This window comes from Mus pahari, chromosome 10, assembly GCF_900095145.1.
Source record: "Mus pahari chromosome 10, PAHARI_EIJ_v1.1, whole genome shotgun sequence".
In the NCBI taxonomy this organism is placed as follows: Eukaryota; Metazoa; Chordata; class Mammalia; order Rodentia; family Muridae; genus Mus; species Mus pahari.
In genome coordinates, this window is record NC_034599.1 from 17,360,531 (window position 1) to 17,386,321 (window position 25,791).

At 51.1% G+C, this 25,791-nt stretch overlaps 2 protein-coding genes across 5 annotated transcripts in view; one reads left to right on the forward strand and one right to left on the reverse strand.

Moving 5' to 3' along the window:
* Prkcsh (protein kinase C substrate 80K-H) overlaps window positions 1-2,570 on the forward strand; it is a 12,812-nt gene extending 10,242 nt beyond the window's left edge. For both annotated transcript variants that reach the window (XM_021206571.2, XM_021206572.2), the window contains exons 13-18: window positions 332-401; window positions 568-657; window positions 1,030-1,104; window positions 1,187-1,286; window positions 1,383-1,533; window positions 2,258-2,570. In XM_021206571.2, the coding sequence (XP_021062230.1) occupies window positions 332-401; window positions 568-657; window positions 1,030-1,104; window positions 1,187-1,286; window positions 1,383-1,529 (482 nt within the window). In that variant the 3' untranslated portion in view covers window positions 1,530-1,533; window positions 2,258-2,570. The remainder of the gene's footprint in view (window positions 1-331; window positions 402-567; window positions 658-1,029; window positions 1,105-1,186; window positions 1,287-1,382; window positions 1,534-2,257) is intronic.
* A 2,265-nt stretch (window positions 2,571-4,835) lies between these two features.
* Window positions 4,836-25,791, reverse strand: part of Elavl3 (ELAV like RNA binding protein 3) — a 36,708-nt gene continuing 15,752 nt past the window's right edge. Inside the window, exons 2-7 of one of the 3 annotated variants that reach the window (XM_021206142.2) lie at window positions 24,905-25,124; window positions 24,576-24,679; window positions 14,408-14,561; window positions 14,089-14,314; window positions 12,630-12,668; window positions 4,836-7,446 (exon numbers count right to left, since the gene is read on the reverse strand). In XM_021206142.2, coding sequence (XP_021061801.1) covers window positions 7,095-7,446; window positions 12,630-12,668; window positions 14,089-14,314; window positions 14,408-14,561; window positions 24,576-24,679; window positions 24,905-25,124 — 1,095 coding nt within the window. In that variant the 3' untranslated portion in view covers window positions 4,836-7,094. The remainder of the gene's footprint in view (window positions 7,447-12,629; window positions 12,669-14,088; window positions 14,315-14,407; window positions 14,562-24,575; window positions 24,680-24,904; window positions 25,125-25,791) is intronic. The other 2 variants (XM_021206143.2, XM_021206144.2) reach the window with 2 other exon arrangements.

Consider the following 25,791-nt stretch of genomic DNA (forward strand, 5'->3'; position numbering starts at 1 on the left):
GAGGGTGTGCTCCCTGTCCCACGAGGGTGTGCTCCCTGTACCATGAGGGTGTGCTCCCTGTACCACGAGGGTGTGCTCCCTGTCCGCCCCCTGCAATGCCTGGATTCCCATCCCCAGGAGTCCTTCCTCATGGGCTGTATTTGTTTGTAACACCCGTAGCAGGCTAGGAGTCAGCTGGGCCCCAGGAGCCCTGGCCATGTACTCCAGAGAGAGACTCACTCTGTAGCTGGCCAGGCCTAGAGGGCCATCCTTGTTGGGGACAAACCCAGACTGTAAGAGGCAGCTGCCACATTCTCTGAACTGGGGCCCACTTGGCTCTCCTTTCCCTCAGCTGCCCAGGAGGCGCGGAGTAAGTTTGAGGAAGTTGAACGGTCCTTGAAAGAGATGGAAGAGTCCATCAGGTATGGGCGTCAAGGCCGTCTTCTGCCCAGTCACAGTTGCCACCAACTCCTTGGAGGAGGTGCCAGCCTGGCTCTGCTCACCATGCTCCCCCACCCCCCGACCCCGGCCCCTTCTGTGTTGGGCTCTCTTGGCCTCCACCCTTCACCACTTGACCTGCTTTCCCAGGAGTTTGGAACAAGAGATCTCCTTTGATTTCGGTCCCTCTGGAGAGTTTGCATACCTCTACAGCCAATGCTACGAGCTCACCACAAATGAGTACATCCTGGCACTGGAGAGGGTGGGGGTACAGTGGGGGCAGGGAGGACAGTGCAGGGGAGGGCACTGGGCAGACAAGAACCTACAGCTTATATCTGCACTCTCGTTACTGAAGGGCAGAAGCAGGAGGGCTCCATCCCCAGTTCCTCTTTAACCTGGGCACAGTGGTGCATACATGAGTGGTTTGCAAGGAGGGTGATAAGTTCAAGGCCAACTTCAGCATATTTGAGGCTAGTGTGGGCTACGTGAAACCCTGTCTCATAAAGGGGACACAGGCAGAGTCCAGGGATGCCCGTGAGCCTGGGTATGAAGGAGGCAGAGAAGAGCTGTGAGGCCCTTGACCCACACTCATCCCTGCCTCCCTGCCCTTAGGTACGTCTACCGGCTTTGCCCCTTCAAACTGGTCTCCCAGAAACCCAAACATGGGGGCTCCCCGACCAGCCTGGGGTGAGTAGCTTGAGATTTGCTGCCCTTCTCCTGCCCCTAGCCACCCTCTGGCCAGCACTGATTGCCCCTGCTCTCTCCTTAGCACATGGGGCTCCTGGGCTGGCCCTGATCATGACAAGTTCAGTGCGATGAAGTATGAGCAGGGCACAGGCTGTTGGCAGGGCCCCAACCGCTCCACCACAGTAAGTGCCTACCTGGGGCGGGGCTGTGGGGATCTAGGCCTGACCAGCCCAGCCCAGCCTCGCCCAGCCCACCTCCTGCTCCTTTCCAATCCCCAGGTGCGCCTGCTGTGTGGCAAAGAGACTGTGGTGACCAGCACCACGGAGCCCAGTCGCTGCGAGTACCTCATGGAGCTGATGACACCAGCAGCCTGCCCAGAGCCGCCACCAGAAACACCCAGTGATGGGGACCATGACGAGCTGTAGCCTGGTAAGGACACTGCCTGCTCCAGTGTTCAGCCAGATGCTGCTGCCCGCCTAACCAGCACGCTGACTTTCTGTCTTTCTAGACAGTCTCTGTAGCCTTGGTTACCCTGCCTCTTGCCCAGATCCACCTGCCTCTGCCTCCCGTGTGCTGGGTAAAAGGCTTGTGCCTGATGAGTCATCGTGGTGAGCTCTTGATTGCTTCCTTCCTTCCTTGTCTCTCTGCAGCTCTGTCCTGGAGCTCCCCGCACAGCCCAGGCCTCCCAAGGACTGCTGCTGCTTTTTTTAAGATTTATTTTTATTTATTTATTTATTTTATTTTATTTTATTTTTATGTATGAGTACACAGTCCCTGTCTTCAGGCACACCAGAAGAGGTCATTGGATCCCATTACAGATGGTTGTGAGCCACCATATGGTTGCTGGGAATTGAACTCAGGACCTCTGGAAGAGCAGCCAGTGCTCTTAACCGCTGAGCCATCTCTTCAGCCTCCCCCTGCCCCTCTCCAAGTGCTTCTTAAGACAGTTTTATTACATAGTCCAGGCAGTTGTCAGTCCTGCCTCTACTGCACACTTGCCCAGGGGGTGGTGGTGCTGAAGGCTGACCAGGCCTGTTTGCGTGCTAGGCAGTCCGCCTGCCAGCTGAGCCCTGCTGTTGTCCAGTGCTGACTCGGGCTTCCGCATGCTCTTGCAGTGACCCCATTTCAGCCCCATCTCTGTCTTCTCTCCTAGAACCTCGAAGCCTGCAACCAGTCTACTGATCCTGAAGCCTGCGGACCAAGGCCTGCCCACCCTGGGCTTCCTAGCCGTCCTCCAGGTAGCAGGAACCCTGAGGGGCTCTGAGCCCCACTTCTGGCCCAGGCTAGCCAAGCCGTGTTCCTGAGGCCCCAGTGGTCTCCAGAGATGAATGATGAGCTCGCCTACCTTGGATTCCTGAGGGGAGTTAATCCCTACACCCCACCTCACCCTTGCCTCCCCAGCTGGTGGGAGATAAATGGATGACTTGACCTGTGACCTCAGAACAATAAATGTGACTCATCCACATTGTGTGGCCGTTTTGTAATTTGATTTTTTTCTGTTGATTTCACTATGTAGTCCAGGCTAGCCTCAGATTGTCTCCAGCCCTAGTCTCCCAAAGCATGGATGGGCCGGTAAGCCAGGCTAGACCTGCCTCCATCTGGGGGTGCCAACTGGACAGGTGAACAGACAACAGATGTGGTGCACAGTGGTGACTGCTGTCGCCCGACAGTACCTACAGTTGCCTAAGACACAACAAGCCGGGGATGAAGCTGAGAAGGGCCTGGTGTAAGCACTCTAACCCACTAGCTGTCTCTGCTTCCTGACTGCAGATACACTGGCCTCAGGCTCCTGCCAGATGGACTGGACTGACCAGGCTGGCCTCAAATTCAGAAATCCGCCCGCTTCTGCCTCCCGAGTGCTGGGATTAAAGGTGTGTGCCACCACTGCCCGGCGGACTGGACTCTTGAACTGTGTCAGGCCCACATCTGTTCTGTCATATCTACAACATTAATATTTGGGAAGCAGCCATGTTCAGATCCTGCAGGCCCACAGGCCAGCTAACAGTGAGGATGCCCAACACCTACTGATAGGTAGATAGTAGGCTTCTGTCAACTTCTGGAGGCCATTCTTAGAGACCCTGGCCCGGGGACAGATGCCATCCTTCCCCAGAGTTCCAGCACAGACCCACCACCCTGCCCACAGTGGAACACAGAGCACCTGAGACTTAAGATTCTGAACTTTTTATTTTCTGGCATGAAAAGTACAAATAGTTAAAGAATCCCATGTAAAAGTCAGTTACCGCGGCCAGGCCTGGGGGCTCGGTAAGAAATGTCTAACGCAACTTGAAGTGTTCTTGGGTTGGGGTTGAGGTTTGGTTTTTGTTTTATGTTTTCTTCTACAGTTCTTTATATTACCTCCAACGTAGACTCTGTCATGTTTGAAACTTTCCCAATAAACAGGATGAAGGAAGGGTTAGAGGGGCTGAGCCCTCTTCCCACTGGCCCTGCCCCAACCCCCCAGGGACTTTGGAAGACCCAAGGGCCCCTCTCCCTGGGAGCCCCTGGCCTGGCCCTCTTGGGGGACTGGCCTCCAGGGAGGGGACCTGGCTGGGCTAAGCTTTGTGTCCTAGAAAAAAAGTCCCCTCCTCCCAGTCTTGGAGGCAACGGGGACTTAGGCCTTGGTGGGAGGGGGTGGGGGGAGGTGCCCCCTCTTCAGAGCCCATCCTCCCCCCAGGGTGGGGGACAAACCCAGCCCTTATTGCTCGGATGCCTCCAGCATGTGCGGAGGGCAGGGGAGACCCCAGAAACAGCAGGGAAAGAAGGGGCTGGACCCTCCTGGAGGTGAGGAGCCCCTGTCCTGCTGGGAAGGAGTGGGGAGGGGGAGGGCAGACTTAGAAACCACCAGAATAAATAGGTTCGGTGTATCGTGAGCAAGCTAGAATTCACCAGCTAAATAGACAGAAAAACTTCTCAAGACAATAGCAAAACAATCCCGTTGAGAGCCCCAGGCACCGCCAGCTGTGGGGACCCCACCCCACCCCTCGGAGCCCACGGCACCCCCGGGGGGCACTCCGCTACCATTACTGTTATTAATAATTATTACTTTAATGACTCCACTTCCCCTTTGTATAAATAAATTAGGCATAACCACATCTCAGCAAAACTGAAAGAAAAGGAACAGCTCCCTTTAACCTGCAAACTCATGAAGGAACAGAAATATACACAAAGGTCCTCACAGGCCAGCAAGGAGAATAAATAGTTAACACAGCAATAAGTTAAAAACTACATGAAGCTAAATTCAGCAAAAACGTACGAGAAAGTTAACTGGTGACAGTTTATCTTTTTTTTTCCTTTTTTTTTTTTTTTAATCGTCTTTGTGTGTTTTTTTTTCTTTTCTTTTTTCTTTCCTTTTGCTATATTTCATCTTCTGTTTGAGTTTTCTTTCCTTTTTTTTTTTTTTCATTTTTTATTTTTTGGTCTTTTTTTTTTTTTTTAATTTTTTTTTTTTTTTTTTTTGTTTTTTGCGGCTTTAACTCCTTTGACGGTTTAGAACAAGATCTGGAGGAGTGGGGAGAGAGAGTTGGACGCTCAAATGGGGCCGTGGCCAGACACCAAAGGCAGAGGACGCCGGAAGAAAGCAACTAGAACCTAGAGTGTAGAGNTAATCGTCTTTGTGTGTTTTTTTTTCTTTTCTTTTTTCTTTCCTTTTGCTATATTTCATCTTCTGTTTGAGTTTTCTTTCCTTTTTTTTTTTTTTTTTTTTTTTTTTTTTGGTCTTTTTTTTTTTTTTTAATTTTTTTTTTTTTTCTTTTTGTTCCTTGCAGCAGAAACTCCACAGACGGTTAAGAACAACACCAGGAGGGGTGGGGAGAGAGAGTTGGACGCTCAAATGGGGCCGTGGCCAGACACCAAAGGCAGAGGACGCCGGAAGAAAGCAACTAGAACCTAGAGTGTAGAGTGGGGGTAGGGGCTTCACGGTTCTTGGTTGTGACTGGGCCCACTGTGGGGTGGGTTGAAGGTTTGGGGCTCCCAGGGCTCCAGCCTGTGGCTTCTGTTGGAACTTGCATAAAAGAATGAAAAGTCAGGGTGTGTGTGGGGTATGGCTGCAAAATCCATTCAGAAGCCGGGCCGGGGCTCACGAAGGCTGCATCCATGATTCCCCCACAATCCGGAAAAGACAAAAAAAACCCAACAATCAAAAGAGGGCGACAAGTGGACGGGGTGGGGGACACCTTGGGTCCATCCACCCCTGGGTCTGCTGGAGTGTGCTGGGTGCTTGTTTGCAGGTAGGGAGCACTCTGGCCCTACTTGAGGGAGGAGGACTGCAGACCTCTCCCCAGACCCAGGGACAGGGGGGTCCTTTGGCCTCAGTGTTGTGGGGAGTGAGAGCCCCCTCCAGCCCACGGTGATGCCAAAGTAGAACGAGGTATCGTGTGTTTGGATGCATGGACGCCGTGTGTGTGTACGTCTGTGTGTTGGGCAGCAGGGAGGCCCCTGGTGAGCTAAGGAGTTTGTGTAGAGAACCCAGGGCTGGGGCTCGTTGGGAGCCCAGGGAGAAGTGGTGGGACCAGCCTGGCTGGAGGAAGTAACTGGGCCAGGGTCTTAAGTACGAACACCTTGTCTGGGCCTATAGGATGCTCTGGACATGGGCTTTTGTCCCTGGGTGTTGTATGCTTCTAGGTGACCTATTTGGTTTTGCATTTTGAGACAGGGTCTTAAGTAGCCCAGGCTGACCTTAAACTCACTATGTAGCCAAGGCTAGTCTTGATCTGATCTGACTATCATTTGAGCACTAGAATGAATGAGGTCTGTGTGCCACACCAGGTTTATGCAGTGCTGGGGCGAAACCCAGGCTTCAGGAAAGTTAGACAAGTGTCCTACCAACTGAGCTACGTCCCCGCTATGCCTGGGGACGGTGTCCAGACTGTACATCCAAATGGGTCTGTCACAGTGGATCTCACACATCACATGGCTATGTGGACAAGCAGCCAATGTCTGTATCTATGTTTACGCAGCGCCAAGGGTCTGTCTGTGTGTCTCTGTTCTCTGGTGTAGATTTGGCCATCCTTCCTGAATGGATCTTGAAATGTTTCCGTATCTCTGTGTTGTGTATCTGTGTCCCCAAGATCCAAGTGCATGTCCTTCCTTTCTTGTGGCCATGTTTGCTTATGTGCGTGTGTGTGCCTGTGTGTGTGTGTGTACACCTGTGATGCCGGCCCTGTGGACTCTCAGCCCTCAGCCCTGCTCCCTGCACCCCTGCCCCAGTAGTTGGTAAACATAACTTGCCAAAATAGTTTCTTTTTTTTTTTTTTTTTTTTTTTTTTTTGTGATTTTTTTTCAAGTTCAAGAATCCCCAGTAAAAATTCTCCACGAGGTCTTTTTCCCTTTTTACAAAAATAGAGTTTTTCTTCCCCTCCCACCCCACCCCACCCTTTTTTTCTGCTTCCTGCTCTGCCCCAACTCTGCTCCCTGTTCTCTGCTCAGGGACTGGGGCGGGGGATGGGGATGCCCATACCCCTCTTTCATGTTTTTTTGTTTTTGTTTTTGTTTTTGTTTTTGTTTTTGCCATTTTGGGGATTTTTAAACCTGTTCCCTCCCCCTTCTCTCGGTATAGGACAGGCCTGGACAAGGGAGGCCTGGGTAGGGCACCACTGTGTCCCCTAAGCCATCCCATGCAGGGTGGTAAGGGTGAGGTGGGATGGGGGGTCTCCTCTCTGCTTTCTTCTTTTTGTTTTTAGCCGAAAAAAGAAACAAAAGCCATCACCATGAACCAAACCAAGACGAGAGAGTGAGCAAGCCCCGGCCTGAGGTGGGGAAAGCAAGGAGAGCAGGGTGGGGACACCCTTCCTCAATTCCCTGCAGACCCTCCCCTCCGGATGCTCACCCTATGGTGTTTATGCAGGTGTATGGGTCTGCCTGCTCTCGCGATTGCGCACACTCTCTCTCTTTTCCTCTCTCTCTCTCTCTCTCTCTCTCTCTCTCTCTCTCTCTCTCTCTCTCTCTCTCTCTCTCTCTCTCTCTGCTGCCCGGGGAGGGAGGGCGGTAAATGCTCAAGCCTTGTGCTGCTTGCTGGTCTTGAAGGACACCTGCAGCACGCGCTCGCCCAGGCGGTAGCCATTGAGGCTGGCAATGGCCATGGCGGCCTCGTCGTAGTTGGTCATGGTGACGAAGCCGAAACCCTTGCACTTGTTGGTGGTGAAATCTCGGATGACCTTGACATTGGTGACCGCCCCAAAGGGTCCGAAAAGCTGCCACAGCACGCTCTCATCAGCTTCTGGGGACAGGTTGTACACGAAGATGCACCAGCCAGCGCCTGCAGCGCCTCCGGACAAGCCCACGCCTGCCAGGCCACTCATGCCATCGATGGCGATTGGGGAGAACCTGGCGATGAGCGACAGGGGACTACTTTGGGGGTCACGCGGGCTCTGCCCTGGTCCCCAGCATGCCTCCGACTCCCCCACTGGGAGAACTTCATACCATGTGTGCTACACACGTAAGACCCTTGTAGCCCCTTAACTTGGTTGTGACCCCGTTACCTGTCTTTGACCCCACTGAGACACCAGCTCCTGACCTACAAACATTCTTAACCTCCAAAGCTCTCCAAATATCACCCATGATCCTAAGTGCCATCTTTATCCTGATCTCATGACCTTTGAACCAACCTCCCCTAGGGACACCTTTTCACTCAGCTTTTTTGTGTAGCTCAGTTGGCTGTATATACACACAAGGGCTGCTTGCCAGGTAGCCACAGATGACTTCTTGGTTTTGTTTTTTCTTCCTGCCAGCTGATCTTGAACTTGTGCTTCTCCTGGCAGTACCTCTTGAAAACTGGCATTAAACACCTTGCCTAAGCCACTGCACACCTGGCCTAAGCCACTGCATACCTGGCCTAAGACATTGCACACCTGGCTTAAGACTCTGCACACCTGGCCTAAGCCACTGCACACCTGGCCTAAGACACTGCACACCTGGCCTAAGACATTGCACACCTGGCCTAAGATTCTACACACCTGGCCTAAGACACTGCACACCTGGCTTATGCAGTGTTGGGGTAAGACACAAAGCTTTGTGCATTCCAGGCAAGCACTCTTCCGATTGAGATACCCTTCAAAACCAATGGTGTGTGTGTGTGTGTGTGTGTGTGTGNTAAAATAAATAAATAATATAAAAATGAACATTTAAACCACATTCTGGATATATAGTCTCCCTTTGCTCAGTCAGATCTGCTCACCTGTGAATATAGATATGGAGAGAGAGAGAGAGAGAGAGAGAGAGAGAGAGAGAGAGAGAGAGAGAGAGAGAGAGAGAGAGATGGGGGGCGGGGACAGAGAGGAAGACAGACAAAGAGAAATGAGAGAGAGACTATCTGTACCTCATGCTAGCCTCAAACTGGATTGCAGTTCTTGACACAGCCTCCATGGTGTGGTCCTGGGAAAGGAACCTAGCCCACACTTGCTCTGCCCTGACAGCTCTGACTCCATCTTGACTTACCCTGTGAGAGTGGAAATTGGTCTTACAAGAGCAGAGCAGGGTGTCCTCCCTCTGTGAGCCCAGCTGGTCCAGCACCTTCCTTTACTGCTGGAAAATGGCCTCCTCATCTGTCTGCCTTTTTGGTCTTTTCTATCCAAATCATAAACAGCAAAAGTTTTCTTCCTCCAGTTTCCATTACCTATGGCTGCCTATGGTTTGAACATACTAGATGAAAATTTCCAGGAACAAACAGTCAACAAATTGGTTTTGTTTGCTTGTTTGTGCTTTTTAAATTATTTTTGGATTTGTTTATTTTGGCTATTCCAGACAATGTTCCTTTGTGTAGCCCTGCCTGTCCTGGCACTATGTAGACCAGGCTGATCTTGAATTCAGAGGTCCTCCCTAGAGCTGAGATTAAAGGTGGGTGGGATGCCAAATCTGGATTGATTTTGTTTTCTCTATGTGCTTGCCTGCATGTATGTATGTGACACATGCATATGTGATGTCTACAGAAGCTGGAGGACAGTGACGGAACCCTTAGGACTGGAGTCACAGATGGTTGTGAGTCACCACGTGGCTTTGGGGAACTGAACCTGGATCCTTTGCAGTAGCAGCAAGTGCTAACCTCTGAGCCATCTCTCTAGCCCATGTTTTGGCTTTTTTGAAATTGAGTCTCACTACATAGCCCAGGCTAGCCTCTAACTTGTGATCTTTCTGAATCTGCCTTCTGAGTTATGAAGATCAGAAGGTGTACAGCCGTCAGGGATTTATAGTATAATTTTATTGTTATTATTATTATTATTATTATTATTATTATTAGTGTGTGTGTGTGTGTGAAGGTGTGAAGGGAGTACACATCCCGTGACACACGTGGCGGTCAGAGGACAAGTCTGTGGAGCTGTTTTTTTCCTTCCACCTTTATGTGGCTTCTGGGGTTTGGACTCAGGTGATCAGGTTGTGTGGCAAGTCCTTTACTCTCTGAGACATCTTGCCTGTCTCCCTTTATAAGTTTAAAGTTGCATATTCAGTGTGGTCATGTGGCTCAGGACTGTAATCCCAGCTCTTGGAAGGATGAGTCACAAAACAAACACTCGTGACCCTCGGCTCTGTCCTGCCTTAACACACTTCCATTCTCAGGAGAGCCTTTCCGGTTAAATCTCTCTGTCCTCTCCGTCTCTCTCTCTGTGTCTCTGTCTCTCTCTCTGTGTCTCTGTCTCTCTCCCCCTCCCCCCTCTCTCTCAGATCTGCCTGTCTCTGCTATGCACCACCAATCCTGTGTTTTACACGGGTGCTGGAGATCTGAACCCAGGTCCTTCTGCTTGTATCACACTGAGTGAGCCATCTCCCCAGCCCCAGACTACCCCATCCCTGTCTCTACTTTATAGAAAGCCAAGCGTGGTGATGGATGATGGCTCATGCGTGTTGTTCCAGCGCTTGGCAGGAAGAGACAGGAGGATGAAGAGTTCAAGCTCATCTTCACCTATACCTCAAGTTTGAAGTCGGTCTGGGATATCTGAGACTCGGAATTAAAACAAACCTCGAAGAAGAAAGAAGGAGGAGGAGGAGGAGGAGGAGGAGGAGGGAGGAGGAGGAGAAGGAGAAGCAGAAGCAGAAGGAGAAGCAGAAGCAGAAGCAGAATCAGCAGTAGCAAAAGGCCTTGTGTGGTGGCACATGCCTTTCACCTAGCACTCAGGAGGCAAAGATGGGGACTTCTGTGAGTTCAAGTACAGCCAGAACTACATAGTAAGACTGTCTAGATGAAGGGAAGGAGGGGAGGGAAAGAGGGAAAAAGGAGGTGGAAGAGAAAAAAAGAGGATAATTCAGGAGAGCCGAGGAGAAGACTGCACTGTTTTGAGTGCCGTGATGAAACTTCACATTGTGCTCAGTGCACCCGAGCAGTGCATGCTGCCCCCCGTTAGCTATTTCACTGTCAGACTGACTGCCCGAAATCAGGGTTTCTATGCCAAGGAGCCCTTATTTTAATTAGCTAATGGCGAATACTAGTGATTTAGAGGTGCCTAGAAGAAATTGGTAAAATGTTTCCTTTAAGGAACAAGGTGAAAGGTCTGCATTTATAGAAAATAGATCATATGCTGAGGTGACTAATTCTTAAGGAAAGGACATATCTATTTGTGAGTCATAAAGAAGAAGCTGGTCTGGTGGCACAGGTTTGTCATTAGGAGGCCGAGGCAGGAGAATCACAAGCTCAAAATACAACGTAAAAAGAGAAACTGAACATAGCTGCAAGCTCATGTTCAGGAGGGGGAGGCAAAGGGAGCAGGGGCTCAAGGACATGCTTAGCTTAGGGGGCTCGAGGACATGCTCAACTCAGGGGGCTCGAGGACATGCTCAGCTCAGGGGGCTCGAGGACATGCTCAGCTCAGGGCTGCTGGCCTGCCAGCACTACACGAGGCCCTGGGTCAGGAAACATAGAGAGGGCTTGTGTGTGCTCTTAGTGTTTATTCAAAAGGCCTTGAGCATCCTCTCCAGTACAAAATGACGATGACAGTCATCATCATCATCTAGGCTCATGCACATGCCTTTAATCACAGCACTCCTGAGGCAGGTGGATCTCTGTGAGTTCCAAGCCAGCCCGGTCTACAGAATGAGTTCCAGGACACCAGGCTAGGCAGTGAAGCCCTGTCTCATAAACAATCATATAAACAAACAAGTAGAAGTCTAAGTAAATAAGACCAATACAGGCTCCCATGTCAAGCTCTGTCAGGCGTCCACAAGGGGTCTTGGGGATGTGACCCTGATGGGGAAGGAGGACAACTGTCCATGTCATCACCATGCTCCTGACATCGTTCTCTCGACTGTCTCACCTGTCAGGTAACACTTGGTTGGCTGTGTCTAAATCAGTTCAAGAGAGAAGGCTGCATTCCCACGGACTCCCTCGATGTCAGAACTAAGTCACTCAGCGTGAGGAGATGACCCACATGACCTGACCCACATGACCTGACCCACATGACCTGACTCACATGACCTGACCCACATGACCTGACCACATGGGACTCAGCCCCTCCCTGTTCTGAGTCTTTCACCAGCTGTTCCTGCTGCTAGGTGACCTCCAGGCCTCTCCTGGATCACCGTTATCCCTTAGGCTCCCCCTGCACTGCCCTGAGCACCACATCTCATTCCCATGGGGCTGAGACCAGGAACATCAGCGGCAGGATTGTTGTGGCCACCTTTTATTATGTGCCAAGCGCTGTGTTCTATCTCAGTTCATGTTCAAGAGGGATCACCTCTGCTGGACCATGCTATACCCTTGGCCTCAAACCCAGCTTTTGATATTCAACATGTTCCCAACAGCTGTGACACATCAACACAGAACCTTTCACAGAGCAGGGTTGTGGGTGAAGCTAGGAAGGGCTCAAGGTTCACAGCAACTGTGGGGAGGCAGGGGAGTCTTCCATGGAATTTGAGAAAAGCCAACAATGGTAGCTGATGTGTGGGGCTCAGGAAATGGCTATCGAGCCCCTGCTTAGAATCCTCCAGTGAGGGGCTGGGGCATGGCTCAGTGCAGCCTAGTATGCAGAAGTCCCAGGGTCCCATTCCTAGCATCCAAAACAATAAGTTGTCAGTGGCTCTCAGAGGGTTAATGTGGGAACTAGGGGAACAAATACCTATTTTGTTGAGATGATAAAAAGAGATGTGTGAGGGGCAAGGGAGATGGCTCAGGCCACTAAGAACACCGGCTGCTCTTCCAAAGGACATAGGTTCAATTCCCAGCAAGCCCATGGCAGGTTGCATCTGTCTGTAACTCTAGTTTCAGGGATTCTGACACTTTACACAGACACACATGCAGGAAAAACATCATTGCATATAAAATAAAAATAAACAAGTTTTTAAAAAACCCTCAAAAAATACTATTTAAAAAAAAAAAAAAAAAAAAAACAGAACTGTGGAAAGCAACAGTCGCCCTCCATGGTCCTTCTGCAGCTGCTCCCTCGAGACACTGGCTCCGCTCATAGTCGTAGAGCCATCATCTCCTAGACACAGGCAGAAACGGCTACCCAGCGGTCCCAGAGACAAGGTACATGCGGGGGTTAGAGAAGGGTCATCAAGGGAAGGGGGCTATGAGGGATGGAGACAGTACGGCGGGGCACTGTTACCTCTTGACTCCGTAGGCCATGTTGAGCAAATTGTCCAGCCTGTGGAGGCAGAAGCAGCTGTCAGTGTGGCCTATGACCCACTCCCTATGATGTGACAGTCAGTCCTCCCCACCCCCACAGCCTTCAGCAGGGCCCTGCCCCCGCAGCCTGCTCCCAGCCCGGCTGGACACTGCCTGGCACGGAACCTCACTCCTTTGGGACTGCTTCTCAGTATCCCTGCTGCCACCAGGCTGAATGTCCTAGTCTTGCACTTCAGGGTCCTGTTGGAGGATGAAGGGGCTAAGATCTCTGGCTTAAGAGGAGGGCTTACAAAGGTGGCAGGGAGTTTCTCCTGAGTCCTCAGGGGGATGGGTGGCCTGGGCCATCCCAGGTCCACTAGGGGCTCCCACACTACCCAGCTACTACACAGAGAATATGATCATGGCCAGGACACAATGAGAGGAAACGTGTGGTGGAGGCATTATCCATGAGGAAACTGAGGCACAGCTGGACCCATGTGTGGTGGTAGGTGGGCAGAGACAGAAAAAAGAGAGACAAAGAGAGACAAGGAAAGAAAGAGAAACACACAGCCAGAGAGAGACAGAGACAGAGATAAGGAAACAGACACAGAACGACCAAAAGAGAAGCTGAATAGGAGAGACAGGCACGCAGATGCTTAAAAAGGCAGATGCACACAGAGGAAGACAGAGGAGAAAGGATAGGACAGACGGAGAAAGAGAAGAACAGGAGAGATGGGGTGTCCGGACTGTTTTTTCATTCTTTTTGCTTACTGTCTTGTTTTTTGTTAGTTTGACACAAACTATGGTCAGCTAGGAAGAGGAACCTCAATCAAGATGCCCCCATCAGATTGGTCTTCGGGCAAGACTGATGTGGGAGCCAGGCATGGTGGTGCACGCCTTAGAGGCAGGCAGATTTCTGAGTTCGAGGTCAGCCTGGTCTACAAAGTGAGCTCCAGGACAGCCAGGGCTACACAGAAAAACCCTGTCTTGAAAAACAAAACAAAACAAAAAAAGACTGATGTGGGATGTCCCAGCCCACTGTGGGCTGTGCCACCTCTGTGAGGCTGGGCCTGGGTCAATAAGCAGTGCTCCACGGTCCCTGCTTCAGCCCCCACCTCCAGGCTCCTGCCCTGATTTCCCTTTGTGGTGGTTTGCTCGCTGTAAGATGAACTAAACCCCTTTATCCTCACACTGTTTTTAAACATGCCGTGCTTTACCACAGCAATAGAAACCATAACCAAGACATGGGGGGGGGGGGAGACAGATGGACAGACAGACAGACAAAGAGACAGAAGGCCACAACTGGACCTCGATTTTTTGCCAACTGTTGCGCCCAGCATGCACTGAGCTCCTGCTCCGATGGTGGGGTGTCCCTGGGTCCCCACTCTATGCAGGAAGCAGGCTGAGGAGGAGCTGCAGGCTTGAGGCACCTGGCCTGGGGTCTGGGGACTCTGGCTCACCGGAAGCGCTGTGTCTGATGATGCAGGGGGCCAGCGTAGCGCCTGGCAGAGGACTGGTACAGGTGGGTGAGCAGGGCCTGCCCTGTCTTCTGACTTGGGTTGTTTGCGAACTTGACCGTGATGGGCTCAGCAGCACCCAGTGGTTTCTGCCCATTCAGTCCCTTGATGGCCTCCTCTGCCTCGATCCTCTTGTCAAAGCGGATGAATCCCACACCCCGAGAGACACCTGCCAGGGGTATGAGGGCATTAGTCTCGGGCGCTCTGTACCTTCTCACGTGACTCTCCCCTCCCTGGGACACCCTTGTTCCTGTGTCCTGACCTGTGGCCTGGTCCAGCAGGATTCTTGAAGTGATGATCCGGCCGTACTGGGAGAAGAGCTGCTCCATCTCCTTCTGGCTCATGGTCTTGGGGAGGCCACTGACGTACAGGTTGGCATCCCGGATAGAGGCAGAACTGGGACGTGCATAGGACACCTGGGGGGGGTCAGAGGACAGTGAATGTCATAGAGACCAACAAGCCTCAGAAATGCAGCCCCCCCCCCCCACACACTAGTTCGTTTAACAAGTGGCCTGGGCCTGGTGCTGAGTGGCGGCCAGCTTGTCTACTGACGAGCTGGCACAGAGACAGGGCAATACGCACCCATCACCCCAGTGCCAGGCAGATAGAGGCAGGGGGATCACCTTTTACTATATGTTAAGTTCAAGCGTGCCCTGGGCCACATGTCACTCTGTCTCAAGGAGCAAAGCAGGAGCTTGGGGAGATGGCTCTACAGGAAACTCTGACAGCCTGAGTTTGTTCCCCAGACCCAATGGTGAAAGGAGAAGCCAGTGGCTCCCAAAGGCCTGACCGCCACACTGTTCACTCCCCCCAATAATTAATAATAATGAAAATTTTCTTTTCTTTTCTTTTCTTTTCTTTTCTTTCTTTCTTTTTTCTTTTTCTCTTTCTTTTTGATACAGGGATTCTCTGTGTAGCCCTGGCTGTCTTGAAACTCATTCTGTAGACCAGGCTGGCCTTACCTGAATCCAGAGGTCCTGCCTCAGCCTCTCAAATGTGGGGATTATGTATGCAAGAATGCCTGACTAATAATTTTTTTATCTAAAAAGAGAAACAAATCTAAATGTCCCTGTGCATACTGGGTGACCCCTGGCTTCAGGAATCCAGTTGTAATCTATGGGTCACGCCCAGTCCTGGGTAAGCCAGGGGTGTTGCACAAACCGGGGAGGCAGAGGCCAGTGGACTCCTATGAGCTTGAGGCCACCTTGGTCTATCCAGTGAGTTCCAGGACAGCCAGGGTGGTATAGTTGAGACCTTGCCTCAAACACAACAACACAACCCACAAACAACAAGGATAGTCTGGGATGGCAAAAGCTTAGCAGGAAGAGGACCTTTACCTGCTCAAGACCCGCGTGTGACGAGAGCCCAAAACACGAGGTTGTTTGCTATAAATACAAGGTTGTGCCTGTGGCATTCGGTGAGAGTCGGAGCTGGCAGACCTGTGTGAGTGTAAGGCCAGGACAGGAGTGTAGGGCTACATAAAGACCTTGTCCAAAACTGTAAACTGTTTGCCTCACTGTGTAGCCCAGGCTAGCCTCAAACTCACAGATCTGCCTGCCTCTGCTTCCTGAGTGCTGGGATTGAAAATGTGCGCCACCAGTACTCAGCTCAAAAATGTTAACTTTTATTAAAAGTCTTATTTTTATGTGCATGAGTGGTTTTTGCCTTCAGGTATGAGTACACACTGTGTGCATGCAGTACCCACAGGGCCCAGAAGAGGGCACTGGCTTCCCTGAACTACTAATAGACAGTTGTGACCTCTGACCTCTGTGAGCGCTGGGAATTGAACCTCCGTTTCCTGCCAGCCATATCTCCAGCCCCCTCCCCCCAAACAAAATCAACTTTAAATTGCATTCTAGTGTGTGCATGTGCCATGCTTAACTGTGGAGGTCAGAGAATAGCTTCGGAAGGTAATTCTCCAGTTCTGCCATGTGGGTCCCAGGAATTGAACTCAGATTTCAAGCCTGGCAATTGGCAGCACTCCCCAGCCAAAGTGTTTCTGTGTGTGTGTGTGCGCGCATCATGCGCACGCACGCATGCATGTGTCTGTGTGGTTTGAGGACTGCCCCCCTCCCCCCAGGGCTTTGCATTCTTAAAAACCATCCTACCAATTGACTACAGCTCCAACCTTTGAACTCTGTCCACAAGACTTCTCATGCAGTAAGGTCACCTCTCGGCTTTCATCCCCCACCCCCTTGCTTCCTTTCTTTTACCCCAAGTGGACCAGGCAGTCCAGCCTCTTGCTGTTTCTGCTGCTTGGAAGTCTGTCTCTTCGTGCCAGCCTTGGTGGCTCCTGTCTGTAATACTAACACTCCGCAGGATTAGATGGAATGCCTGCCTGGTCTGCAGAGGGAGCCAGAAGCCCCGTCTCTACCCTACCCCATAGAAACACTCTTTCCTCTTTTTCTGCCAGTCCACAATCTGAAACGTCCTTCCACCCCCTCCGATTCTCTAGCATGTGTGTATGTGTGTGCTATCCAAGGTTGATGTGTAGCGGTCACAGGACAGCTCGGGGTGTCACTTCTGTCCTTGCACCATGGGAATCCATGTGGTCAAATCAAGTCACCAGGTTGGGCAGCAAGCACGTGTCAACCTACTGGAGCCTCTCCTGGGCCCCCGATGACCTTATCTCCAGGTGATTTCTCTGGCTTGTGAGCTCTGTACATTTGAAATGGCCATTCCGTTTGTGCCCTCATGGAGGTCACATCTCAGCAATCCTGCAGCTGCTCACAAGTCACCAGCTCAGACATTCACAGCACGAGAGAGACACTGGGAGTATTGTGAAGTGGGGAAAAGAAAAGTCTGTTTACAGAGTATTGTGGAACCCCAGCTCATTGTGTCTTTATCAATGTCCTGGAGACTCGGTGCAGGGGCCCCGCCCACAAGTGTCAATGGGGTGACTAGTCTGTGGGGTGGGAGGGTCCTGAGCGCCCCTCCCCCCTTTCTGCTGAAGCCTGCTTTCTGCTGCTTCTATTCAAACCCCTGAACCTGGGGTAGATAGGGATAATTGTTATGGGCTGGCTTTGTTTGGGGAGGGGCACTATGGGACTGCATTGCTTCGTTACAAGTAACTAATTAGGGACTTCTGAGATGGCTCAGCAGCTGGTAAAGGGGCTTGCCACCAAGCCTGGTGACCTGAGTTTGATCTTTCAGATTCATGGGGTGGAAGGAAGGAAATGACTCCAAAAGCTGTCCTCTGGCTTCCACATACACAAACATGCGTAAATGTTATGAAATTAAACCAAAAACCTAGTTAGGACCGGTGCTGTCCCTCAGCTGGCGACAGAAGCCCTCTCCATCCTCCCAGGTGAGCAAGTGTGTGGTGCTCTGCAGGTGGAGGCAGGCACACCTCCATGTGAGCTTCAGACCTGTCTGGTCTATGCAGCATGCTCCAGGCTGCCAGGGGAGAGCCCATCTCAAAAAAAAATATTATTTTCACAAAAATAAACAAAAATTATAGCCTAGTATTTGAGGTTTCTAACTCCACCATGGGAGTGTGTAGGTTTTGACTGTTTGTTGTTGTTAAGACAGTAACAATATAAGCTCCAGTGGGCTGGAGCACTGTGTAGACCAGACCGACATCCAACTCAGAGATTCACCTGCTCCCTCTCCAGAATGCTGGGATTAGAGCTGTGTGCATCACACCTGGACTGGAATGGTGACTTTTGGTCTCACTTTGTAGTCCTGGACAGCCTGGAAGGCACTGCACCCATGAATGATGAAATTTCAGGCATGTGCCATCACACCCAGCTAGGGGCGGCATCTTAGGTCTCAGGTCCTAAAAGGCACACGGTGGATCTATCACCTCATGTCTGTATAAAGATAGGTACACAATCCCACAGCACATGTGTGAGAGGGGACAGCCACAGTCTCGGCCCCCTTACTTCCTCACCTTGGTCTTGTTTGCTGCTGTGGACAGCAGTACACCTGGCCTGAAGGCTTCCCGAGAGGCTCCTGTTTCCACTTCCTGTCTCCCTGCAGGAAACTACAGATACCCACAACCCCATCAGTCTTTTCCTGAATTCTGGGATTTTGAACTTAGGTTCTAAGGCTTAAACAACAAGCACCTTACACAGTTCCTCCAAAATGGAAACATTCCATCCTGCAGGGAAGCTCCTAGAGCAGGAAGATAAATAACTCAACATAGTTTCAGGAAGTCCCTGAAACCGAGCAGATTCACGGGCCTCTTCCTGCCAGAGTAAGTAGTAAAAGCTGAGAATCCCTCTGAGACCAGCACAACAGACTGCAAAGAAGACTCTAAGCCCAAGCTAGAAAGAGGGCTCTAAGGCCAGACTGGCTGCTTGGAAGGAGGAGAAACCAGCTGAGCTGCCTGGAAGAGGGTTAGACTACCCAAGGCCCCCAGAAAGGCCACTCTCTACCCTGTTGGGCTGCCTGAAGACTGTGCAGTGTGCTCCCTGTTCCCAGCTTCGGTGATGCAGCTGTCTGAGTCTTTTCTGCTCCTGTAACTCCTCATGCACATTCCTGTAAGTAACCCCAATAAAAGACATTGGCTCACCAAGCTGTACTCTCATGGTAGCCACACTCTGGGCTGTTGTGGGGTTCCTATGTGGAGTTAGTAGATGTGTATGCTGTGTCGCCCCAGGATTAGTTTTGCCACATAATGTATTTGTCTCCTGATCAGGGACAGAACTAGAGATGAGAGTTGGGGAGGAGCGAGTGTGTGGCGTGCAGCTGAGACTGAGAAAGAAGGGCAACTGGGGAGGGAAGTCCTTGGAAGCTGTCTTTTCCTACACGGTGTGTGGTAGTGAGCCGCTGCTGCTATGACAGCAGTTGCATGCTTCTTGCCATGGGTGGTAGACATGCCACCAAGGCTGAGCCATTGAAATAAGGGATGTCTGTAGGAGGAATCTCAGCGCGGCAGTCTTCGTCTATGTGGTATGAGGCGGCATGCCGGCTTGATGAAGTGGGGGGTACCACGTGAAGCCGGAGATGCCCTGAAAACAGTTGAAAGTTTAGAGGTTTTGAAGTCTTTTAAAACTGGTGCAGCAGAGGTAGCCTGGCTGACGTGTGTGTGATCAGAAATGGATCCGCAGGTAAGACGGTGGCCAAGCAGGTTGTTTGTGTAAAGGAACAACCGAAACAAGAAAGACAAGGTGCCAGGTCCTCCCTGTTAGCCTTGGATCCAGGAAGTAAGTCAGAGGAAGGAGAGCATGAGATAGAAGACACCCCTCAAGGCTGACCTTTAGTATGAGAGTTAGTGAGATCTGAGACCCTACATACAGACGGGGCCTTTACAGGGTGACCAGGAAACACTGAAGGAGGAGAACTTTTGAACATGTGGTGAGAGAGGCTGTGCCAGCCTGGTGTGTGTGTCTGTGGGACTTAGGAGCAGACGGGATCATGACCACTGTGGAGGCAAAAACATGAGAAGTGTAACTTCCCATCCTTACTTCAAAGGCAGCATGACTGGAGACCATGTGAGTGCCATCAGCCTTGATGGACCCTCATCAGCACCTCTAGGAGTAGGTGTTTATCTCCTCCTGAGGTCCCCATAAATATCTAGGAATGGAGGGACGTAGAGGGGAGAAAGGCACTCTTGGGGCTCTAGGAATAAGGAAAGCTGTGTTTGAACCCCAGCTCACTGAGCCAGATAGACCCACCCGTGTTCATGGAGGAGCTAAGGAAAAGTCTATCTGTCCAGCCCAAGGTTGGTGTGGGGTTTCAGTGGCTTCACTGAGGCCTCTGGTGGGCAAGATCTTTATAAAGGAGGAGAGGTTTTGGCGGGTCCCAGTGACTTAGACCTGCATCTAAAGGAAAAGATCAGCCAGGAGGAGATAGTAAAAGGAGAAAGCAGAGAAACAGGTCTGTTCCAGTCACTCCAAGACAAAGGGGCCAGGATTGTGTCCCGCTGGAGCTAAGGAAACTTGATAGAAGCCAGACTGGGTGCTGAGGAGCCTGGTGAGCCGTCCCCAGACCTGTGCTAGCATGATACAGGTGAAGCCGATCAAGCCTGTGGCAGGGCTGGTAATTCTCCCCCAGAATTAGGAGGGTTCATTTCTCTCCACCAAGGGTTACATCAGAGGTGGAGGTGGTCTGCCCAGCCACAAACTCCCAGAACAGCCAGGGCCTGTCTGCCACAAGGAGCCAGCAGGCCAGGCGCACCGGGGTGAAAACAGAGGCACACCCACTTTTGTCCCTGAGTAGGTCTGAGCAGATCAGGCTCACTGAGCTTATGGGGGTGCAGAAAGGTAGGGAGACTCCAGGGAAGAGCTCTAGGGTACGGAAACATACCGCCTCAGAGAGGATGACTGCGAGTTACAGGAGCTAATTAAGTGAGCGCCTCCCATCCGTGCATTGCAGCCAACCTTGATCTGTGGAGCAAGCACCTGATACAAATGGATGGCGCGTCCATGCTGCACCTGAGCTGCTTATGTCTGACTTCAGTATCTTCTTAGTTGTGAACCTCTGGCATCGCCTGACACTTGCTGAGGACAGGTGACAACAGGCTTTCAGAGAGCTTCCCCAAGGTCATCTATAACACACTATTTGTTATAGGATGGTGGCTTGGGATGTCACCGTGTCCTCCTGCCTGCCTAGTCTCTGAAGAAAGGTTTTATTAAACAGATGACATAAAGCTAACCTCCTCCCAGCACTCGGGAGGCAGAGGCAAGAGGATCTCTGTGAGTTCAAGGCCAGCCTGGTCTACAGAGTGAGTTCCAGGACAGCCAGGGCTACACAGAGAAACCCTGCCTCAAAAACAAAACAAAACAAAAGAAAGAAGAAGAAAAATCAGAGCCATAGCTAGGTGCAGTAGTTCCCCCACTTAGTTTACAACCCCACTGGAGCTGGGTTCATTGAAAGGGAAAAAACCCCAAAAGACATGCTACATGGGTGAAAAAGAACACTCTTAGACACTATAAGTTTACTAAATGAAAACCCCAGTGCCAGGGATGGGCTACCTTCCTGTGAGCTGCTGGCCAGGGAAGCCTCCTGTGGCCCCACAAACCATAAAAACTATTGTTACTGCAGTTGGCTATATGCCTGAACCTTAAGGTCACACCCTCTTGTTGAGGACAATGCAAGTGCGCATGTGCGTGCTGATTATAGGACGAAGGAAAATAAAGCTGGGACTGAAGGGAACAAACCCCACCCCCACCCCGGTCTGCTCCTGGCTTTTGTAGTGCCAGAAAGAGCCACGTGGTGAAGAACTGCCACCAACATTCCCGCACGGCTATGGACAGTATGCTGTATGCGCTCATATGGGACAGCACCTCCTTGTGCCAGCTTGTGCCGAAGTGGCTCCCAGGTCCTGAGTGAGACCAATAGCCTTCCAATTGGACCTAAGGCCATTCCAAAAGAGAGTTCCTATCGGATACTAGAAGCCAGGACAAAAACCTTTGCCTGAGGAGGTTATAGGTCCCAATGGGGAAACAACTTGTATGGGTTTTTCTAGATCAGTGGTTCGAGACCTGTAGGTTGTGACCTCTTTGGGGGTCGAATAGCAGATATTCTGCATATCAGATATTTACACTACGACTCAGTGACAAAATTACAGTTATGAAGTAGCAAGAAAACAATGATATGTTAGGGGTCACAGTGCTAGGAAGGCTGAGAACCATTGTTCTTGTCAAACTGCCTTCTAAGCGTGTGTTTACACCCAAGGATCACCTTCATCAGCCTCAACTCATAACATCTGCTGAAGCTCCTGAGAACACAGGGCTGTTGCTCTGACACGGTGGCCTACTTTTCAGCCACAGGTAGACATCTATAGTCACCCGCTCCAAGGTTCAGGGATCATTGCAGAAAAGGGGCAGGAAGAATGGAAGAGAGAGAGGAAGGGGTGGGGTTCTGCCCAACAGTCAAACATTCCATCCTGCAGGGAAGCTCCTAGAGCAGGAATGTAAATAACTCAACATAGTTTCAGGAAGTCCCTGAAACCGAGCAGATTCACAGGCCTCTTCCTGCCAGAGTAAGTAGTAAAAGCTGAGAATCCCTCTGAGACCAGCACAACAGACTGCAAAGAAGACTCTCTCATAAGCCAAGCCATGTGCTCCAGGTTCCCCAGCTTGTGTGAGCTGTCACCCATGCTGGGGTGTGCCTTGGTGATACAGATGTCGAGTCACTTTTGCTCCTGTAAGTAGCCGTCCCCCATATTCCTGTAAGGAACCCCAATAGGACTCATGGCTCACCAAGTTGGACTTTGGTGGTACTGTACTTTGGTCTGTCATAGGATGTCTATTGGGGGTGAGTAGACGCGCATGCTTCTTCTCCCCAGGGAAAGTTTCACCATACAGCAACATCTCAGCCATTACTTGCCCTGATTTTGTTCTTCTGGGGTGTGGTTATCTGAGGGGAGGTATAGGTTATGCTCTTCATTAACTCCACACCAGAATGGGACCCGGGGTGCCCAAGTAGCTGGAAACATTTTGGCACAATCTGCCAGGGCACAACATAGACCTGATGGACACGATCACTGGACACAAACCCAGCCGCTGCCCAGTTCTGGGGAGAAAACTAGCTACAGAGTGTCACAAAGTCACTGCCATGCTTGGAATATCGGCCCTCCAGAACTACAGGAAGAAAGCAGTGCTAACCCTGCACCAACCCTACAGCACACAGGGCCACACACCCAGCATAGAGACACAGGCAGCCACACGAGCCACCCAAATATCTTATTCCAACAGACACATCCCCGGCACATCCTGGAAGCCACAACAGGAATTGTAGTGTCACATTAACATCAGGGTCTGCACACACATAGTCACTTTTTCTGTTGCCTTTTGTCTTTTGAGTCAGGGTCTCATGTGGCCTAGGCTGGCTTTGAACTTGCTATGAAACAGAGATGATCTCAAACTTGGGATGCTCTGGCTGCCATTTCCAGAATGCTGGTATCCCAGGCTCTGTGCCCACTGTGCTGCTGGAGAGCTGTGTGTGTGGGCACTGTGCATGCTGGATCGATTGGTGTTACTTGCAGAAACTGAGCCCCAGTCCTCAACTCTTATTCATGAGGGTGTGTGCCTGTGTTGGCCGGGGTTTAACCGTAAGAGCTGCCCACCTGTAAGGGTAGAGTGCCAGGGGCCTGCCTTGTCACCTTCTGTACTAAATTACAGGCAAAGGACACCAAGTTTGTTTGTTTATTTGTTTGTTTGTTTGGACGGGGTCTCATACAGCTCTGGCTGCCCTGGAGCTAGCTATGCAGACCAAGGTAGCCCCACCTCACAGGAATCTGCTTGCCCCTATATCCTAAATCCTGGGATTAAGGTTATGTGCCACTATCTAGGCCTGGCTTTACACATCTGGCTTGTTGATTATGGTTCTGGGAATCAAACTCAGGTCTTCAAAACAATCCAAACAATTGGGCTATCTCCCAGGTCCCACCCCCAGTCATTCATTTGTTTATTTCTGTGTGGTAGATGGAACTCGGAGCCTCTCCAGGCTGGGTAAGCACTCTACCACTGAGCCACACTCCCAGATCTGTACTTCAAAGTGTAACTATCCAGACCTGCCTGACAACAGTCACTTGCATACACACTGTGTCCCATAACCACAGTCACGATCCACTCTTCTGCATACCAGAAGATTCACTTTCAGGCACTAGAGTCCACCCTCATGTCCCCAGGGCTTCTGGATCAAGCTGACCCACAGAAAGGCTCATCCAGTGGTACTATCTTCCTCTTCCTGTTGGGGACAGTTAAAGATCCCTCTGCTTCTGTTCCCATGATAAACTGGGGGCCAGATGGGCACCCTCCGCCTGGCCTCCCCAGGGGTCCTGGAGCAGATCTGAGGGAGGAGCCCAAACACCCCCAGGCCAAGTTAGAGAGGGGGGTTTCCATGGTGATTTCTCCCAAGGGAACTTTGGCTCACATGGCCCAGCTGCAGCTGCTGAGAAGGGAGGCCATGGGGGAGGGGCATTGCACAAAGGTGGGGGAGGGGCCATTCTAGCCTGCCCCCTCCCCAGTCTCTAATTAGATTCCAGATGGCAGATGGACCCCACCCCCTTTTCCAGGACAAAGAGAGGGTGGGGGTCTGTCCATGTTGTCCTGGTCACTCTGTCCTACCTCCTGGACCTGGCAGATTCTCTATCTTCCAAGGAAAGTGTGATATGCTGTTGATAGTGTATTCTCCTGCCAGGGGAATGGCTCAGCAGGTAAAGGCATGGTGCCAAGGTGGCCATCTGATGTTGATCCCTGGGACCCACATGGTAAAAGGAGAAAACCAGTTCCGACAAGTTTGCTCTAATCTCCATTCATACATTGACACGTGTGTGACCACACACACACATAGGCAGAATAATAAAATATATAATAATCTCTCACACTGATGAGTGGGGAGGCAGCCCCAAGAGATAAAGCCAGGCAACCAACCAGAAGACAGGGGACAGGAAACTTCAGGAGCAGAAGGGGATGATGGGGAGGTACAGGGACAGCAGTGAGGGAGGGGCAGGTGTCACGGAGGGTGGGGACACTCACCTTGATGGTCTTCGTCTGCAGTTTGAGGCCATTGAGGGTATTGATGGCTTTGTCTGCATCACTGGGGTCAGAGTAGTTCACAAACCCATAGCCCAGGCTCTGCCCTGTGGGAGGGTCAGAAGAGTGACTTCCTTAGTCGGCCTAGTGCCCCCAACAAACCCTGCCGCTGGACAGCGTCCCACTCATTTATCCTCCCCGTGGTAATGTGTTCCCCAGAGAGCCGCTTGGCTCCAGTCATCTTGAGGTACCCCACCAAGGTCACACTTGTTTTTCCCGAGGCCACTTCCTCCCTGCTTCCCACCTGGGGCCACACACAGAAGGAGCCACACCTGTGATCTTATCCCGAACCAACTTGCAGGATTCAATGTCCCCGATGCTGCCGAAGAGACTCTTGAACTCGTCCTGGGTCATGTTCTGGGGTAGGTAGTTGACGATGAGGTTGGTCTTGCTGTCGTCAGTGGCTCCATTTGTCCCAAGGAGTGGCCCGTTGGGCAGGGCCGGGCCGGCCGGCCCCCCCCCAACCTGAGACTCCATAGCCCCCAGTATCTGCTGGAGAAAACAGGTCGTACCCGCTCACCGCCCAGTCCCCATCACTGGGCTAGCAGGAAAGATGGGTTTGGAGATGGATTAGACATGTCTAACATGGACTTGGTCAATGGAGAGGGCAACGGTTTCCACGGGGTTTTGTTTGCTGGTCTCTCAGACTGGAGGTCCTCTGGCTATGTCGCCCAGGCTGGCTTGGGCTCACCTGCCTCTGCCTCCTGAGTTCTAGGATTATAGGCTCACCACTATGCCTGGCTATATCCATCTCCTTCCTTTCTTTCTTTCTTCCTTTCTTTTTCTTTTTCTTTCTTTTTTTTTTTTTTTTTTTTGGTTTTCCGAGACAGGGTTTCTCTGTGTAGCCCTGGCTGTCCTGGAATCACCACTGCCCATCATTTGTCTTTCTTTATTTTAATTGTTTATGGAGCTGGAGCGAGAGCTCAGCAGTAAAGGTGTTTTCATGCCAGCCTCAAGACACCCATAACCCAGTAAGAGAGAGCCGACTGCCACATAAAGCGTCCTGTGACTCCCACTAGAAGACCGTGACAAGTGTACCACACATATACACAAAACAAAATTAAAAGCTAACGCATTTTTTTTTTTTTTTTTTTTTTTTTTGGTTTTTCGAGACAGGGTTTCTCTGTATAGTCCTGGCTGTCCTGGAACTCACTCTGTA